Source organism: Spermophilus citellus (assembly GCF_964194105.1).
Source record: "Spermophilus citellus genome assembly, chromosome: 8".
Taxonomy (NCBI): Eukaryota; Metazoa; Chordata; class Mammalia; order Rodentia; family Sciuridae; genus Spermophilus; species Spermophilus citellus.
Genome location: NC_138189.1, coordinates 43422660 through 43442825, shown reverse-complemented (window position 1 = coordinate 43442825; position 20166 = coordinate 43422660). Strand labels below are relative to the sequence as shown.

General features: G+C 43.5%; 1 protein-coding gene across 2 annotated transcripts in view; it reads right to left on the bottom strand.

Moving 5' to 3' along the window:
• Window positions 1–494: 494 nt before the first annotated feature.
• The window catches only part of CRACD (capping protein inhibiting regulator of actin dynamics), a 29473-nt gene continuing 9801 nt past the window's right edge, over window positions 495–20166 (bottom strand). For both annotated transcript variants that reach the window (XM_081304102.1, XM_081304101.1), the window contains 6 exons: window positions 19821–19889; window positions 17307–17489; window positions 13169–15905; window positions 7442–7632; window positions 5897–6059; window positions 495–2822 (listed from right to left, as the gene is read on the bottom strand). In XM_081304102.1, coding sequence (XP_081160228.1) covers window positions 2662–2822; window positions 5897–6059; window positions 7442–7632; window positions 13169–15905; window positions 17307–17489; window positions 19821–19889 — 3504 coding nt within the window. In that variant the 3' untranslated portion in view covers window positions 495–2661. The remainder of the gene's footprint in view (window positions 2823–5896; window positions 6060–7441; window positions 7633–13168; window positions 15906–17306; window positions 17490–19820; window positions 19890–20166) is intronic.

The following is a 20166-nucleotide window of genomic DNA, read 5'->3' as shown; positions in this document are numbered from 1 at the left end:
GTAAAAATATTGCAAGACACTTGTAGCTAATATTTCTGCTTTAAAATAAGCAATTAAACTAAATGTCACAAGAAGAGACAATACATACTATACATTTGCAGATAACTGGCTAAACTGATAATTTAATAGTAATAATATTTGTAAGAAACAATTGCACTTGAAAAATTAAAAAAGTAAACAAAAAACTCTAGTTTTACATATAAGTCTATGAACCAGAGGTTAATCATCTATAATTTTGCCAGATTCAAAACAAAACAAAAACCTCATGTATTTAACAATCATTCATTAAAAAAAAAAAAAACTCTTAAGCTCTTTATATGGTTTTACAGAATTTTCCTATAGTTTTGTTGCTCAGAAAAGACTACAACACAACTAAATCAAAATAACACTTCATTGGTATTTAGTGCAAATTTGGGGTGATGTGTAAATGAAATGTTAAACATGTATCTTTTAGAAGTTGTTAGAAATAAATATGGTGACTGCCTTTACCCCAGTAGACTCTTAAAAAAACATAGATGGAGCATTTTTAACTCAGGCATTTCTCCTACTTGGTATGAGACCTGAGCCAGTACAGACTTGACTAATCTTCCATTCTTTGTTAATGATCTTATTTCCTCATCTGTTCCCTGCCATTACTGTGATATTGTCCAAAGCTGATAAGATGAAAGAAAAAGTCAATTCAGAAGAATTACCTTAGCACTATAATTCCAGGGTTCTAGGTGGCGATTCCCATTAAAAAGTGTTTTATCAGTGAGGAAGTCATTGAACTAACAAATGCCTACACATAAGACTTAGAAATGAGCATCAGCATGGAAAACGTGCAGTGGGATATTAATTGCTTCCAGTAGCAATAAAAATATGTTACGTTGATTCTTAACAGTTTGAAGGTCCAGTATATATAATATTAAATCCAATTTGTAAGAGAACAACTATCCATTTGGCCACACATGCCAGCTGCTACAGTGAAGCTGAGCCATTGTTTCTAGAAAGAAAGTGCTTTCAATATGGTGAATAACTTTGCTGTCATTCTTTCTTTAAGGACAGCACATTGCATATTGAGTAAAAGTAATAATGTATACTAGAAAAGTAATAATGAATACTATAAAATGTTTTTGTAGGAGAGGAAAATGGATGTAATTCCCCCTGCACTGGGCCAAGAATTTGCACCTACATTTTGGAGTAAGAATCTATGAAATCTATGAAAAGGGGAATATGCCAATACCATGAAATATAAAGTTAGTGCCACAGTATGTGGTGGGAAAGGATTTGCTGGTATGTTTGTGTTCTGTGTAAAGCAAATTCAGGGAAATAAAAATAAATATGTGTGGCTTTGAGATTGCAAAATCCTTTTTTAGTATGCACATGTGTATGATAATAACAAGGCCACTTAAAACTCTGAGATGTTTTTTAAAGGTAGCAAGGTGAATACTCTGAATTTTAAATGCTACTGAACATTTGACTCTAAGTATGAATTGTTCAATTATAGTAAAGAAAAAAAAAAAATTCCTGCAGGAAATTCTTAGTACAAAGGCTTCAAATCTTGGCTTTCTGCAATTTTTCCCTAAAGACCAAAGGGAATCTTCAGAGACACGTAATGTCAATAGCCTGACGTATTTTTCTAATTAATGGCTGGTTTAGGTAGCTGTTTATTATTATTATCTCACTTTTGTTTGAATGAGCTGCCCCTTCAGAGTCTAGAAAATGAGACTACATTAGAATAAGTGAATCCCAAGGTTCATAACATTAGATACATTAGCATCACCTCAAGAATTCTTGCCAGCTTGTACGTTCCTGGCCCTGGTCTCACAGGATTGATTCAGTAGGCCTGGGATGTAGCCTGGATACCTTATGAGCCACATGCTCTAGGTAGAGAGTCTCAGAGCTAGAACAAGAACTTGTAACAAGAACTTTCTTTGCCACATTAAATTAAAAAAATGTTTCCTAGGAGCCAACTGGGCCGCATGTTTCACATGTCCTTGAGGGTACTAGTATGACAGAGACTCACACTGTATTGATGGTATTGTGGGTCCACAGTGAGCTAGAAGAGTGAATGGATTTGCCTTCCATCTGACAGATTTGGGGCAGGAGAATTCATGAAAACTGGACATGGGCACAGAATTGGGAGGCAGACTGATCCTTGTGATTCCCAGTTACTGCATTCAGGAGGATAGGCATTCTTTTTCTAACTTACATAAAATCCTTTTATCATTGTTGTAGAAAGAGTAGATGCACCCAAATATATGGTAACATTCATGTTTTGGATAGAAGAAATTAAGGGTAGAGAATCAAAAAACCATCACAAAGGTTGGCAAAAGACATGTCCTGAATGGTGTGTGGGTGTACACGTGTAGAAGGACCATGGGATGAGCACGGTAGGCTTTCAAGAGGAGCTATTAGTTTGGAGATTTTGCTTCATGTGGTCCCTTGGACGGAATTGACTCTTGAGAATTAGGGGGAGCTCAAGGCACCAGGACCTAGGGTTGTGCAAATCCACTCTTTACAATGAACACCACCAGTTCAGTTTCTAAACATTATTATAGAACCTATAAAACATGCTTCTTTTCCCTAACTTGGTTTCTTTACCTCATATAAAAAATAAATAAATAAAAAGGGCAAGAGAGGAGCCAATAACAGGCAATAGGAATGGGTAAGAGTCACTTTTTACTTAATAATCTGTGGACAGTCGCTCCAGGCCTTCGCTTTTCTTTTGGCCAAAGCCAGCCAGGCTGGCTCCGTGGACACAGGGGCAGCATCTGGGGTGGAGAATCTCTTGGTGACTTCTTTCACTAGTGGTGCTGGGGGAGCTGAGTCCGAGATCTCCACTACATTTTGTTTGGAAGCAAAAAGAGAAAGGAATAAGTCAGAACCACATTTAAAAAAATTTTTTTTAATTAACAGAATTATATGTAGTTACTGTGTATACCATAATGTTTTAAATATATATACACATTGTGGGATGGCAAAATCTAGCTAATTAACATGCATTCCTTCACAAAGTTACCTTTTTGTGCTGAGTACATTTAAAATTTACTGTTAGCATTTTTCAAGAATAGATTCTTATTAATCATAGGCACCATGTTGCACAAATATGTATCTTATCTAAATGAAAAAAATTTTTAAATATATATTTTTTAGTTGTAGTTGGACACAATATCTTTATTTTATTTATTTTTGTGTGGTGCTGAGGATCGAACCCAGGGCCTTGCATGTGCTAGGCGAGCACTCTACCGCTAAGCCACAATCCCAGCCCTAAATGAGATTTTGTAGCCCACATCTCCCCATCTCTTACTGCAGAAGCACATTTTGAATTATCGGTATGATGAAGAAAACTGAAACACAAGAGAGGCAAGTTCCTAGGTGGGCTTCAGTGAGAAGATCTGGGGAAAGCAAGCTATGCGGTTATAACTTGCTTAGAGAGTTACAGCGATCACAGTTCAGTAAGTTCAAATTTCAGTGGATTTCTAGAAGCCTAGTTTTCTGTACACAATAGCTATGCTTGCATGAATACAAGAAATAAAGGCAAATTTTGTAATTCCTGTTATACAACCAGTCAATCCCATAAAGAAAAAGATCAAAGCAGTTTGAATCCATCAATCTGACAGGGTTAATAGCTGCCTCCTCCACAAAACATCCCCTGGGTCCCTCCATCTGAGTCTCAAGAATCCTGCCAGCTCTTGTGACTTGCAGTTTTCTAGGAATTCCTTTGCATTCTCTCACTTCTTCTTCTTCTTCTTCTTCTTTTTTTTTTTTTTAGTAGTAGATGAACACTACCTTTATTTATTTATTTTCTGTGGTGCTGAGGATCGAACCCAGTGCCTCACATGTGCAAGGCAAGTGCTCTACCACTGAGCCACAACCCCAGCTGCTCTCACATCTTTACCAGAGCTTACAGGCTTCTGTGAGAGAGTTTTGTGAGAAAGTGAGAGGGTTCACATCTTCTCTTTGGTTCACATTTAGTGACTGCCCCCGCCCCCACCCCATTGCCTACACATATGCTTCTAGAACTCAGGCAATAGTGATTGAAAGAAAAATACTTCAGAAAATGTCTGTTTCATTAAACTGGAGCCACTGTTGAGTTGTGATATCCCTTTGGTACTTCCAATCAGGCAGGGAAAGGTATGCGCTCTTCAACTTCAGAGCTTTTATTTTATTTTGAAAGAAATTCCCTCTTTCCCTTCCCGCTGCCATCCTACCTATCTTTAATTCCTATATGTAAAAGCCAATGATAATGCCTATGGAGTTTCTAGAGAAATTACAGTGTTCTAAAATGTTTTTTCAAACAGCACCCCCCCCCCCATCTTACCAAGTAGTAAATACATGTTTAATATTGAGACCTCTTTATATAGCCAGATCTCAGGTACCAGGTAACCAGAAAGAAGCCTGGCCTGGTGGTTGGGACACTGCTACAGTTTGAGTGTGACCCCCAAAAGCTCATCTTTTGGAAACTTAATTCCTCAATGTGACAGTGTTGGAAAGTGGTTCTTGGGTCATGGGGGCAAGCCTTCTGAATAGATGATGAATGTTTTAATTACATGAATAGGTTAGCTAGCACATAAATTCACCTCCCTTTTCTCTTTTCCACCCACTTGCCCATCCATTTTCTTTCTTTTTTTGGTACTGGAGATTTAACCCAGGGGCACTCAACCATTAAACCATGTCCTCAGCCCTTTTTAAAATTTTATTTAGAGACAGGGTCTTGCTTAGTTGCTGAGGGTCTCACTAAGTAGCTGAGGCTGGCTTTGAACTCTCAATCTTCCTTCCTTAGCCTCCCAAGCCACTGGGATTACAAGTGTGTGCCACCATGCTCGGCTTGCCCATCCTCTTTCTATCTTAATAGCAAAAGGCCCTCACCAGATGCAGCTGCCTAATCTTGGATTTCCTGATCTATGAGCTTAAAAAAAAAAAAAAGACCCTCTTTATTAACTATGAAGTTTCAGGTATTTTGTTACAGCAGCAGAAAATAGACTAAGACAGATGCTCTTTGGGCAACATTGTTGCCAAATAGGGAAAACAGATGCTATGTTAACTCCTGGGAGGAAACATGTTCAGATTCATCTATCTTCCATGTGATTTGTAATAAGAAAACAGTGGAAACTATTGGATCATTTTATCTTTTAACAGAATAAAGATTTTTTTAAAAAAGTGTCTTTTATGTGTTAGGAAAATATGAAAATTGTTATTGCTTTGGCAGTGTATATACTAAACAAACAAACAAACCCAAAACTCCTGTTGTTAATTAACATCAAGGACACAGTGCTGAGAAACTTAACTGCAAATCTTAGACTATAAGAAATGCTGTTTAAAATCACAGCAGTGAGGAGGGACCGTCATAGTTTTGCCTGGAGCATCTGAGCCACATGGGTTACTAGGACACAAAGAAGCAGTTTCCACTTCCAACTAAGGTGTAGAGCTCCAAGGTAGGAGATTTTAGATATGAGATTTCACACATTTATCTTTTTTTTCTTTTTCTGGGGATACTGGGGATTCCCAGGGGCATTTTAGCACTAAGCCACATCCCCAGCACTTTGGGTTCAATTCCTGACGCCTCCACCAAAAAAAAAATTAGGCCAGTTGACCAGTTAATGTCACATTAGTAGCTTCAAATTGGCCACAGTGGAAGAATTTACACCATGGAAAATGGCAAATGCTACAAAGAGGTTTCTCCACGCCCAGAAGAGCTGATGGCTAAACATTTACCATCATACCACTGATAACAGGCAAGTTCCTGGTGGTCTTTATTGGATGAGCTTTATTAATATGCAAGTTTATGAATGGGGTTCTAGACATCACTCTGTGATGCCCAAAGTGCTGTGCTAGTGAGAACATTATAGGAAATTAAGCGTGTCCTAAGAGAAACATGCAACCAGAGTCAAACAGGAATGGACCAGCTCCCTACCTGTCACAGACGTAGGGAGAGTGTTGGCCTTTTTCAGTTGTTCTCTGCGCTCGAGCCTGGACACTGCAGTCTCAGGCTTCGTCTCTTCTGGCTGAGCTGTGGATTTGTGCAGGGAACCTGCTCTGCTGACACTGCCGCTTCCAGGCTGCGGGCTCACACTGACCTGAGTGGGCAGAGACAGGGAAAGCATGTTTTCAACCTGTGACGTGGAAAAGCCTGAACTGGAGAGCCTCAAGTCCTGTTCCACCTGCCAGCCTTGACCTGTTCCCATAGGAAGGGCTGGGCACACTTGTGAGCAATGTGTGCTCAAGCCTGGCCCCCAGTGGGGGAGCAGCTCAGCGCCCGTGTACCAAGGAAGGAAAGTCACTCTCCAGAAAAGCCCCATCAAGCTGACTGTAAAATCAGGTTACAGAACAGGCTCTGGATTTGCTCTCTGACTGCTGCTCAAATAAAATAATTTTCATATTTCTCATATACAGTACTCTCCCCTTATCCATGAGGGATCTATTCTAAGACCCCTGTAGATTGCAGAAATCATGGACAGTAATGAACCCTTCATATATTATGTTATGTTCTTACCTTAGATGTTAGCAATGTTGATATATTTCATATTGTCAAGAACTTTCATTTTTACACACCAAGAAAATACTCCACAGTTTCACTTTGGCATATTCAAATTGCCAATATCACTTGTCTTATGTTTTATGGCCATTTTTTTTGTCATTGTAGATGGATGGCATGCCTTTATTTTATTTTATTATTGTTTTTGCAGTGCTAAGGATCAAACCAAGTGCCTCAAGCATGCTAGGCAAGTGCTCTGCCACTGAGCTACAGCCCCAGCCCCTATGGCCATTCTTAAGTAAAACGAACACAATCACTGTGATCCTGTGACAGTTGATCTGATAACCAAGATGGCTACCAAGTAACCAACAGGGAGGAAACACTGGACAAAGGGGTGATTCATGTCCCAAAGGATGGAATGGGATGGCATGAGATTTTATCACACTATTAAAACTCATAAATTTAAAACTCATAAATTGTTATTTCTGGAATTTCCTATTAATATTTTGGGGACCACTGTTGACCTCAAGTAACCATGAAAACTGAATCCTCAGATAAGGAGAACTACCGTATCTATGTTGTGTGTGGATCACTACGATGTATATACCATCTCAGATCAATCCTTTGATCCTTCAATTCTTCCTTCCTCTCCTCATCCCCTCCCCTTCCACGCCCACTCCCCTCCTCTCTCTCCTCTCTTTTCTTCTTTTCTTGTGGTACTGGGCTTGAACTTGCAATCATCTTGCCTCAGCCTCCCAAGTAACTAGGATTACAGGTGTATGCCACCATGATTGGCTGGTCCCCCATTTTAAAAGTGGTCAATTTATTTACCACTCTGCTTTCTATAAACTCTATCATCCTCTCCTATCATTTCTCTTCCTGTCTGTCTGTCTGTCTGTCTCCCTCTCTTTCTTTAGTCCTTGTGACTTCAAAGAGAGTCAAACTTAGACTAACAAAATTAAAGCAGTGGAGCAGGCTACTCACGTTTTCTTTGGAGAGCTTTTCTGCCTGTTTGGCTTCTCGGGCTTGCTTTCTCTCCTCTCGGGTTGCTTGCTGCTCACGAAACCCCTTTTGCTTTTGTAGTGCTAATGTTATCCACAGTGGCTGGGCAGTTTCAACTTTCTCTGTAATTTTGGAGCCATCTAAAGAATGCCTACTCTGAAGCACCGGCTTCTCTGTAGGGAAAAAGACAAAAGAGGTTTGCTGTGAAATTAACTGCTAACTTGTCCCAGTTCCTTACCCCCTAAGTCTTGTGGCATATTAATAAGCCTAGGAAATATTCCTTCTTCACACAAATCTGTGCTGTCGCCTGAGGGCCTCCACTGGGTGGGAAAGTATCATCTTTGATCAATAGAAAAAGGGTCATTTCTCTTCCTTAGACATGGAAGAAGCTACTTTGCAAGAAAATTAAATTTTCAGTGTCATCAAATCTCATGTCTACAGAGACCAAGACAGTTATATGGCTCATGGTTGTTTTTCTTTGAATTCACTGCTTTAATGAAATTTATTTTTTAGCAATAGCTATGCCCCTGCACACCACTCTTGCAGACAACATTCTATGTGGAACCCCAATGTTTGAAAGACAAACAGGCACTGCTCTGCCTCAGGAGCTACTGAGGGCAGCAAGGCTCTGAGGAACACAGTGAGAATCCCATGATTTTGGTCTGATGCCCTCATCTGTCCGCTGGGAGTACCAGCATCCACAGTAAACCAGTTGTCCCTGAGTCTTCTGACTTCCAGTCACTGCAATGGCGGGGGTGGGGGTGGGGGTGGGGGGTGTTCACACCTGGCAGGTGGTTGGTATCAGAGTAAGTATGGGGCTCTGACACTGGGCATGTCTGGCTTTGATCTTATGACTGTAGAAGAGCTACTTAACCTTTAGTTCTCTAATAAATAAAATGAAAATAATAGCACATGCCTTATCTGATCAGGATATTTGAAACAATATTGGTGATTGGAATATTCAGAACAATGCTTGGCATACAGTTGTCACTCTACAAAAATGAGCTGTTACTATTACTTATGTCTATGAGACAAAGGTTCCTCTTCTTTACTCTCAAGTAAAAAGTAAAGAGATAATCATTCTTGAATTGGATTCTTTACCAAGTCAAAGGAAAGGGGCTTATTTTAGTCCTGTTCTTTTGTAATCCGACAGAAGTTTACTCTTTGATAGTCCAGAATCTTGCCACCAGAGCTCTTGGTCAACTGACTTTTTTATATTGTGCTCCGGGGTGTGGACAAAGATCAAATGATGAGAAAACAAATTAGAAAGTTTCAATGAGGAATTTAAACAACAACAATAATAAAGGCAATAAAAGCAGATTCTAATTAATTTTCCTTTTACTTTTTGGGACTGGGGATAGAACCCAGAGCCTTGCATATGCTACGTAAGCGCTCTACCACTGAGCTACAAACTCAGGCCCCCTGCTTAATTTTCCATCTTCTATAAGGCTGTACATAGATAATTTATCCTCATAATGAAACTTGCACATTGCATGTCCCTAATCATCAAATAAAGATTCAGGTATAATCTGACACAAGAAAGAAAAACAAAACAGGGCTGAGGTTGTGGCTCAGTGGTAGAGCACTCGCCTAGCATGTGTGAGGCACCACATAAAAATAAATAAAATAAAGATATTGTGTCCAACTACAACTAAAAAAAAGAAAAAAAACCATTTAAATCAGAAGGTTTAAAAACAAAATTAAAAAGTGAAATTGAAAGGAGATTTTTGATAATTTTTCAGTTAACTGGAAAATTTGAAAAAAGTCTTTGCCCCTCAAGCTTATTCGGTACTGAGTTGTTTACGTATACTGGAACTAACCTGATGAGTTCCTGCTTCCTACCCAAGAATTGTGGAGCACTTGTTTGTAAAACTTCTAACCAAACTGCCAAGACCTAAATGATTTTCATATAAAGCTATTATACAAAAGAGAATTTTGAACTAAAATTTCAGTCTGAAGCAGCCTGCCAAAAACATTGACTGGTGCTTAACATAAGGGTCAAAAATGCCTTCAAAATATAATTGAATAAATTAATAATTGACTAAAATGAAAAAAAAAAACCCAAACCTCTGGTTGGGGTCAGAGGTGGAGGAGAGATAGATGGTGGCTGCAGTTCTGTGATGGTGGGGTGTATTAGGGATACAGAATCTGTGGTTTGGATGAAGCTAGCCTTGGACTCACAATGTTTCTCCCCAATCATATATCCATAAAAGTGCTTCTCCTTTCTCAAAAAATGGGAAGAAGAATAAAAGTGTCTTCCTCTTGGCAGATGGAGAAGAGTGTATGCTGGGGCAAAGGCTGTGTGAGTGGTGTCTGGGGTCCACAGGTGGGCTATAAGACAGAGATGGGCAGATGGATTGAGAACCAGGGTGCAGGGGGAAGAGGAGATTGGAGGAGATCTACTGATAGTAAGAGCATTGCAGAGAAGGAGAAAAAGTGGAGGGAGACAGGCGAGGCATCTGAGGAACCCACAGAAGAAATAGCACTGCACCCAAGAAGAATGAACCTCAAAATGTTTCACCTCTCTCCCTTCCTTTCCTCTAGCTCCAGAGCCAGTTTCTGGGATGAAAGCAAAGGGAGCATTGGCCATGTCCACAAACCCACTTAAGGGATTTCAGACCTAAGCAGGACAGGTGGGAGAAGGGAGACATTTTTTTCTTAATATTTATTTTTTAGGTTTTTTTTTTTTAAGGTGGACACAATATCTTTATTTTTTTTATGTGGTGCTGAGGATGGAACCCAGTGCCTCACGCATGCTAAGTGAGTGCGCTACCACTTGAGCCACATCCCAAGTCCCAGAAGGGAGACATTTTAATTGAAAAAAAACTTTTTATTATTATTACTCTGGATGGAACTTATTAGTTACTAACATGAGGCTACTGTTACTGAAAATGAGGGATTTTTAATAATAGAAAAGGGACTGAAACTACAAAAAAACCTAAAAAAGAAACAAAAAACAACTCCTACAGATCGACAATTTTTTTTTCAGTGCTTAAAACTGAGTACAGTCCTCTACCACTGAACTACATTTACAGCCCATTTTTAAAATTTTATTTTGAAATAGGGGTGTCAGTAAATTGCCCAGGCTGGCCTTGAACTTGCATTCCTCCTGCCTCAACTTCTCAAGTTGCTGGGATAACAGGTATGTGCCACCATCCCTAGCTGTAAAAAGTGTTCAAAGGCTTTCAGAATTTCACAAATGCCAGGTGAGGATTACCAGGGGCAGCTGTAGAGTGACGGGGAGAAAATTTATCGTATGAAAGAACTCATGCTGGTGTTACCACTGTGGACGCCAGGAAAACACCCAACTTTACAGATACTGGTATCCACATCTACAAAACAGAGCCAAGACTATCTAACATATGTGCTGGTGAGCATCTCAGGAACAGTGTAAATAAATGTACTTGGAAGCTGTCCAAAGAAGGACTGCTGTTGAAATCATCCAAACACAATGAAATCTTTCATTTTATCAAGGTTTTATCAGACAGGGATGCTCTCTGTCAATCGCATACTTTTTTTAGGAAGCAAGTTTATAATTTCTAATTAAAAATTGATTTTGTTGCAATTTAAACCTATTGTCTTTCATTCTAAACTCAGTGAACTCAAGTTCCTGTCTTCCAATTCTAAGGGACAGGCAAGTGATACCTGCAGTTACAGGGTTCAAGTCACTACTCTCAAAGGTTATTTCTTGGAGAAAGGTGTACTTAATTATTTATCTGTTCTGCATACCACAATAGGTAGGAATTCTAGAATGAGATGATACCAGTAATCAAAGTCTGTACATAGTACAACCCATTCCCATGAGGTGGGTTCAAAATCAATACAGTGGCTTGGCAGAGGGAGTGGCAGAGGGCGTGGCCTACATATTCTGGAGGCCTGTTCAGCCTTCAGAACTCAGACCTCTTTGTAAAGCAGTGGTCTTCAAAAAAGGGCGCCTACACCCTAGGGAATGTGCAAGACAATTCACTGGAGTGAAGAAAGCAATGATTTAGAATTTCTACTTATCTAAGTATAAAAATAAAAAATGCTTTTCTAATATTTAATACTCAGACATACTGACATCCTCACTCAGCCCACATAGCCAAAGACTATATATAACAAACAGATGTTTAAAGAATCATGAGGGAAGATGGGAGGGCTACATTGTGGGGGATGTTGGGGGAGGTTGGGAAGGACTGACATCGTTGTTCTCACTAATTCTTGCTTTTAGCATATTGGAAGGTTCCATAGTCAGATGAGTGCATGGAATATCCTATCTCTTTTAACTAAATGATCTTTTACAAGATGGACAAATGGCATAAAAGAACTCAATTTACTACAGAATGTAAGCATCAGAAAATAGCAGAGCTCGTTGCCTGCCACTTTATGAAGAGTTCAGATTTGACAAGAAGTTGGCCAAAGAAAATAAAACATGGCACCATGATTTGCAAAGCATCCACTGTTGTTACAATGAACTTCATTCCAAATATACATGATGTCCCAGGGGCGCTAGTTAATGATGGTACCACATGTATATGACCAACAAATAAATTGGAAGTCTATGCTTAACATTTTTATCCTGACGGGTGTTCAGTTAAACAAATCTGGTCAGCCCTGGCAGCAAGTTGAATAGCAAAACACCCATGAATGGAGGCAGCAGGTCCCAGAAGGCAGGGGTGTAGGGGGTCTTGCTTCTATGTTTTCTTTTTCCCCTCAATCAAGAAAAATTCAATTGGCAGATATTGACAGCCCAAAATCTGAATGCTGGGCAATAATAGTTTTGGTGAGAAAATTACAATAATTGAAGGATCATGTCTAAAAGAAAGAAGCAAGCATGAACTTTCTTTCTTCAAGGAGAGAGAAAGTGAGCAACAGAACAGGCCAAGCCTTGAGAGGGAATTTGCAGATGCCAGAAAAGTAACAACACAAAAGCTAATGTCAAAACTAAAAATGGACCCATCATTCAGCAGGACAAACAGAAATCATTAGGGAGAAACAGTCTAGAAGCTGCTGCTCAACATGTGCATTCAGAAAAACAAGCTAGGTAAGTGGATAATTTAAAAAGGATGTTAGGAGTTGGGTGCTGTGGAGCATGCCTGTAATCTCAGCTACTCAGGAGGCTGAGACAGGAAGTTTGCAAGTTCGAGGCCAACCCTGGCAATTTAGAAAGCCCCGTCTCAAAATAAAAAGGATGTAGTTCAGAGAAAAAAGAAAAATTATACATATGTAGAAAGTGAAAGAAAAGAATCATCATGGTTGGCTAGAAGTAAAGGGTGCTCTGAAATTTCTTTAAAGGAGGACTTCACAATGGCAAGACTTTGGGGAGGATGTGAGGCTGCATTTGCAGGGCATTTTACATAAAATTAAGTGAAAGCTGAGCATTCATAGAGGGGACCCATAGACAGGATGGGATGTCTGAAGCCCCTAACCTCCCACCTCAGTGTAGCTACTGCCCAGAGGCAGAGCACAGACACTGGTCCGGGAAACTAGTTTTTTTTTTTTTTTTTTTTTTTTTTGTCACTGCACATTTCCCTTAGAATGGTTAATGACACCTTTGTTAATTAGGACTATATTTCATATCAAATAACAAGGGTCTCACTATGACTATGAGTGAGTGTCCTTTGAGAATGGTGTCTGGCCTCTATCAGTCACTGGCTACTCCAGCCAGCATTTGAGGCTCTTGCATATATGAGCTGGACAGAGACCAAGGCTCCACCTTACAATACCTACCTTTCCTCCCCGCCTCAGGCATTTGGGAAGATCTCTCTAGTAGAGTGGTAGACAGAGGTGGGGAAGAAGATTTCTTCTCCAGCACCTCTTCCTCATCCTCTTCCCTCTTCTGTCCCTTCCTTTCCTCTGGAGGTGGTGGTGATGGTGGCTGGGTACCACTGCTCTCCTGGCCCTCCTGGCCCTCTCTGGACAGCTCACTGGGTTCAGAGTCTGGCTTCCCAGCTCTGCGAGCCAGCAGCTCTACCAGGTAGGGCCTACTTAGTTTGGAGAGCGGGGATGGCGGCGGGGTCTGGCTGGCAGGCTTGGGAGCCAGTGCTGGTTTCTGCCCTAATGACATCTTGTTTGCTCCCTTGTCGTGCTCTGGAGCTGGGGCCTGGCTGCTGGACGGTGGGGGTCCAGGCTGGGCTGTAGGAGGAGAGTGGCTGGAAGGGATTTCAGCAGAGTCCCTTCGAGGGGCTAGGACTTGCTTCCTTTCCTGGGGGAGGGATGGGCCAGGCTTGGGGGCCACGCCCTCTGTCTCTTTGTCTGCATTGGCGCTGGCCCCGGCAGGAGGCCCCCCATCGCCACTGTCACTCGTGCTGCTGTGCCTCTTTTTCTTCTTTTGTTCCGCTTGTTGGTCGCAGTGGAAGCGCAAGGAATAGTTGGTCCTTCTCAGCTTTATTCCAAAAGGTGAGGCTTTTTCCTCTGCACCTGGCATCCCGGGGTCTGGCTTTGCTACACCACTTGTGGCCTCGCTGTGCGCAGTGCTTGTGGATTCCGTGTGGACCGCTTTCTGCGGAGGGGAAGGCAGGCTTGGAACAAGGAAAGATGGAAGGTCTTTGGCAAATTTGCACCCCTCGGTGGTGTCTGCTGGCTCGTGGCGCACCTCTGGCTTCTCTGGACCCTTCCGGGACTCCTGGGTACTAGCAGGCGAGGGCGGGGGCGCTGTCTCTTCGCCGGGCCCGGGTCTTTTTCTAATGCTCTCTGCCTCCGTATTCTGTTTGGAGGTCTCGGTGCCACCTTCTGCGAATTTCTGCCAGGCGGGCATTATGGAGAACTTGGCGTTCACGGGCGGGGTCTTGCGGAGGTTCCCGCGGGAGTCAGATCGGGCCCTGGGAGTGGGCTCCTCCGCTGGCCTCGCCTGCTCTCTGTCGCCGCGCGGCTCGCTCTCGGCGTTCTTCAGGATCCTGGACCGAATGGAGGCCCACTCGGCCAGTGCGGTCACGCTGCTTTGGGTCTCCTGCGGAGGCCTGGCTTTCCCGCCGCCTCCCCGGGGCTCGCCCGGGGCGCGGACGGGCTGCTCCACAGTAGGGACGTCCATGTGCCTCTTCTCTTCCGACAGGCCCAGAAGGGACTTGCAGGCCGTGTCCTTGATCTGGTTCAGGTTGACGGCGGGGCCGCAGAGCTGAGCTCCAGTGACCAGGATGGCGGTATGGGGGATGCTCAGGGTGGAGGGCAGGGCGTGCGAGGCCGCGCTGGCTCTGGGGGCCTTGGGTTCCTGCGCAGCAGGGCTGGGTCGCGCGTCCTTGGCGGGGGTCACGGGGGTCAGATTGACCTTGGGGAAGAGAATCTGTCTCCCTCCGGAGGACACCTGGAACGTGTAGGGCCTGGGCATGGTCTGCCTCTCATCCACCTCCTGCCACCTGAGCTCCTCCACCTTTCTCTCCTTTTCTGGAGTGGAGGCTTCGTTCTTCTCCCCCAGGGGCAGCGTTTCTTCCTTCTGCTCCTCTTGCTGCTGGGAAGGGTCCATCTTGGCTGATTCTCTCTGGTCCTCCACGCGATGATCATCCTCGCGAAAGTCGCCCCTCTTCCCAGGCTGATCTGTTGCCTGCCCCGCCTCTTGCTTCTGCTCCTGCTCAGAGCTTTCTCGTTGCCTTCTGAGTTCTAGGTCTTCTCCATCCTCTGGCTTCTCTTCAAAGTCATTCTGCAGGGCGCTCAGCGGGCTTCTGCGGGCCTCTAGCTGCGGCTGCCTCTCTTCCTCCGGAGGAAGCTCCTTCGGGGCCTCCTGTAGCCCAGAAGCCTCCATTTCCTCCTGCTGTATCAACTCTTGCCTTCGCTTCTCTTCCTCTTGCTGCTGTCTGAGCTTCTCCAGTCGTTTCCTTTCCTCCTGCTCCCGTCTTCTCTGAGCCTCCAGCTCCTCCCGCTGCCTCTGCTCCTCCAGCCTTCTGGCCTCCTCCTCCTGCCGCTGGGCCTCCAGCCTTCGGAGTTCCTTCAATTCCTTTTCTTCTTCCTGCCTCTGCCTCTCGGCCTCACGCTGCCTCTCGGCCACGCGCTGCCTCAGCTCTTCCAGCCGCTGGGCCTCTTCCTGCAGGGGACTCCGTTCCTCAGCCTCCAGGCGCTCTGCGTCCTCGGGCTCCCTCTGCTCTTGTTCTCGGCAACCTTGCTCTTCTGGGCCCCGCTGCAGCCCTTCCCCAGGCCCCCTTTCCTTTTCCATTTCTATCTGGAGTTCCTCCTCTTCGCCCCCCTCTTCATCACCTTCCTCCTCCAAGAGCTCCTGCCTTCTGTTCTCTTCCCACAGCCTCCTCTCCAGGGCCTGCTGCCTCTGCTCTTCCAGGCGTCTCTTCTCTGCTGCTTCTGCCTTTTGCCTCTTGCACTTGGCCTCTAGTTCTCGCCAGTAGTCTTCTTGGTGTCTCTTCTCTTCCTCAGAATCCAGCGGCTCCGGTTCCTCTTCAAGCCACATGTGCTTGTCTTCTCCTGGGTGTCCATTTTGGTCCAGGGAAGGCTGCCTGTCAAGGCCACCTGGTTCATTTTGTCGATCCTAACAGGGGAAGGGAAATAGAATTAGTCTTTTACTTTTCTCGCAGAAAACCCTTACTCTTCCTATTCACAATGCAGGCGGCCCTGTCAGTCTCAAAAGGGACAGGTGTTCTCACACAGCAGTCTCCCCTTATCCAAGGTTGATTTCAGTTACCTGCCCTTAACCAAATAGTAAGTGGAAGTTTCTGGAATAATTTACACATTTTAAATCTCTCTCTCTCTTTCTTTCTTCTTTTCAGATGACGATTTGCCGCCACTGTTGTCTAGGCTGGACTTGAATTTGTAAATCCTCCTGCCTCAGCCTCCCCAGCAACTGGGATTATGGGTGTATGCCACTGTGTCCAACATTTACTTTTATTACAGTAAATTGTTATAATTGTTGTTAATCTCTTACCTAATTTATAAATTAATCTCTTGCCTAATTTATAAACTGTATAATAGGGATGTATAAGAAAGAACATGGCCTATGTAGTATCCAGAACTATTCGAGGCTTCAGGCCTCCATTAGGAATCTTGGAAGTTTCCTCTATGGATAGAATATGGAATAGTGTGAAGGTGAAATCAGGCAAGGGTCACACCAAGCAAGAGTGAACTGTGGGAGGGGAAAAACTTCCTCTTTGTGGTTTACCCTCTAGCCCTTCTGTCATTTCCAAATTCCTTTTTCTTAATATAAATTAACACCAGGAAAATAGATAGCCCAAAAGTAGGAAGATGGGGACTGGGGATGTGGCTCAAGTGGTAGCATGCTCGCCTAGCATGTGTGAGGCACTGGGTTCGATTCTCAGCACCACATAAAAGTAAAATAAAAGATATTGTGTCCACCTAAAACTAAAAAATAAATAAATAAAAAGTAGGAAGATGGACAAAGAAAGAGATTTGGGTCAGGCATGTGGTGCTTGCCTATAATTCCAGCTACTTGGGAGGTTGAGGTGGAGCATTGGCAAGTCTGAGGCTCAGTCTGGGCAATTTCATGAAATTTGTCTCATAATAAAAAATTAAAAAAGGGCAGGGGATGTAGTGCAGAGGTAGAGCACCCCTGAATTCAATACCCAGTATCTGCCTTCCCCAACATATACACACAAAAAGAATAAGAGAGATTTGAACTTCATTAATGTCCCCTGAAGCCCAGTGCTTAGAAGTCTACCCTAATCAGACTGAAGGCCTTTTGGCTAGAAAGGCAAGCTCTCCACCCATGACCTTCCCCTCCGAGGTCCACCAGCCTTATCTCAGAAAGGGCAGTGGAGACAGACCTGCAGATTCCCACATGCAGGTACACTCAAGTTCCTAATGTGCAGAGACCAAGATCCTTCTAGGGCTCCACCCCAACACCAACGCACTTGGCAGAATTAGTGCCCAGCAAGCAAAGGCACCTGTCAGGTCAGCCAGGACACGCTCTACGCACCCGGGCAAGCCGCCTGTGCTTCTTTGACACCCTCTGGTTTTTTGGCTTAACAGACAGTTTGTGCTTGGCAGCACTGTTGTCCAGGCGAGCCATGGCCGGGGGGATGGCATCGAGGTTGACACTTTCAATGGTGCCAGCAGAAGAGAAGTGTCTTTTTGGCCGAGACGGTTTAACTGGAGCAACCTATAGCACAGATTAAGATATAAGGTCAGTCTGGATCAGAATGCCTTGCAGGGAATCCAAGGACAGTAGCACTCTATCCTGTGTCTGCCCAGCTTGGCCCAGGAAACACTGGCAAGCAGAAGGGCTGGGGTATAGTGAAATGAGCCCTAGTTTTGGAATCAAAGGACGGGATGCTATTTGTTCTGCCAATGGTGACTGTATTCACTAGTGAGGGTCATTTAATCTTTATATGACTAATTTTCCTACTCTGATTGATATGGGTCATAGTAAATGGAGAGCCAAAGCACCTGCGCCTATTTTTGATAAACAGAATTTTACTGGTCTTTGACTGCTTTTGTGCTACAAAGGACAGCACAAAGGAGAGTCATGCTGTGTGGCTTAATGTCACAAGCCTAAAATGATTAGTGGTTGCTGGTTCCTGGACGAGATCACCTCTGTGCTAAGAACTCTTTAACTCTCAGACACTGTGTACATGCTCAACTTCTATGTAGGATTTCAGTCCTTTCAAGGCCGGAAGGAATCTTTTTCATCTCTGTTTCATCTCATTTCTGCTCAAGCAGAAAATCTCATTTGGTAAGTGATCAGTACATACTTGTTCAAGGAATGAAGGCAAAGTTATAGTGTTCCCATCTAGGACTTGGCAAAAATGTTTTGACATAATCATTCCAAAGTCATAGAGTACTGAGTGTACCAAAAAGCTAAAAGAAAAAGGGCCCTAAATTAGGTATGGTGGTCCATGCCCATATTCCCATGTTCAAGGCCAGTCTCAGCAATTTAGCAAGGCCCTAAGCAACTTAGCAAGACTCTGTCTCAAAATAAAAAATAAAAAGGACCGGGCTCAACGTTGCTCAATGGTAAAGGGCCCCTGGGCTCAAAACCCAGTTCCAAATAAAGAAATAAGTAAATAAAGAAAAAGGTTTCTGGTGGGAAAAAAAAAAGTGGTGAAAATGTGCCTCTTGGGCAGGTGCAGTTCCTCAAAGGATGAACTGCAGAACAGACTGCAGTTCTGGAATACAAATGCAATCACTAAAAAAAAAAAACAAAACACTGTCTCAGATTACACATTTAGAAAGATCTGAGCTGCCGTGGCACCCGAACAAGAAGCCACACTAAATGAGAAGGTAGGAAGCCAGGCCTGTAACTGCAGAGAATTTAGATGGTGAGAAAGGGACTCCCGGGTACACAATGCCAACTTGCAGCAAGGGGTGCTCACAGCCCCATCTGCCACAGTCGACAGTTTGCACACACAAGGGCAGCCCTGGACTGGAAGGGACAGGGTTCATGTGTTTGTACTTGTGCTGGCAGTGCAGAGTCGATGAGGTTTAGCTGAAAGGCCTGCTTTTTGCAATTACCCTCCATATTTATGCACAAAGGATAAAAGACCAAGCTAGCACTGGGAGCAAAATGGAAGCCCAGAGCATTATAAATTTATGACTAGAAGTACTGAAAAATAATTCCAGTACTTTGGCCTTTTAGCTTTCATTTATTTATGGCTATCTTTTTATAATAGGTATCAAATTCTGAGCTATTGTTGAGAAGAGACAAATTAAACATTTATTTCCATCCCCTATGAGATGCAGGAGGAAAAGCAGTCGGAGCCAAAATGACAGATTGAAGACAGAGATAAGCACTTGGAGTTGAGATTGAAGTGCCATGCTCTGTATCTAGTTATCCCAGCTGGGCTTCGTCATTGTCTTGGTGGTGGCACCGTCTTGAGCCATTCCTTTTATGGGAACAGAGCTGCTCAGGGTTCCACCTGCCAGATCTTGGGAAGTGGCCTGGTTCCCTGTGCAGATGAAAAGTCCTTGTCAGAGCAGATCTACTCCTACAGAAAGGTGCTCAGGAAAACGGTCCTAGACTCCTTAGACTCCTGTAGGTAAAGCTCTAAGTTTAAAAGAGACACCAAAACATTTTAAAAATATTATGTAAAAGTAGAGAAAGGACAAGGTCAACTCTTTTGTTTCTCACATCTCTAAGGGGACCGTTCCTTACAGACTTGGGTATCTCCACTTATTATAGAATAGCTTTTTCAACAGATTAACAGTGTCTTGAAGGATGTGATACATTTAGAAAGACGACCAACTTGTAAGACCCCAGAGCATGCTGGGAGTGTGGCTATTTTTCAGAGCAGGGTTCAGTTCCAGCAGTTGCATTGCCATGGAAACAGATGCACCAGCCTCTACCACTAGTTGCATGTTGAAGACATTTAAAGTAACATATGAAGGCGACATCTAGGAATGGAAATGAAGCAGTATATTTGGGGGGGGGGGTAGGAAGGAAAAATGGAAGTTCAAGTAAGGAAGCTCAACAAATAAGTTCAAATCCTATTACCTTCTCTTCCATCTCACTTCCAGCTCCAGGGAGATTCAGAGGACTCGGAGAACTTGGCGTATCACTGGACTGGAACAGTAGAGAGAGCGCTCGAGTCAAACGCAGGAACAGGAAGTTCTGGGCAAATAACTAGACACTGGCTGGGGCCTGGGCAGGGCTGCCTCCTCCCACACAGGGGTCAGCTGGCCTCAAAGAACCAGCAGGAGTCACGGTGAGGACTTTGCTGACAATGACTACCTGAGGTACAGAGGGGCCACCATCCTCTTCCCGTAGTCCCCACCTCAGCTGTGTGTCTGTCCACTGGCTGAGAGAAGCTCTGGGCGGCTCATAGGCCACCTTACCTGGG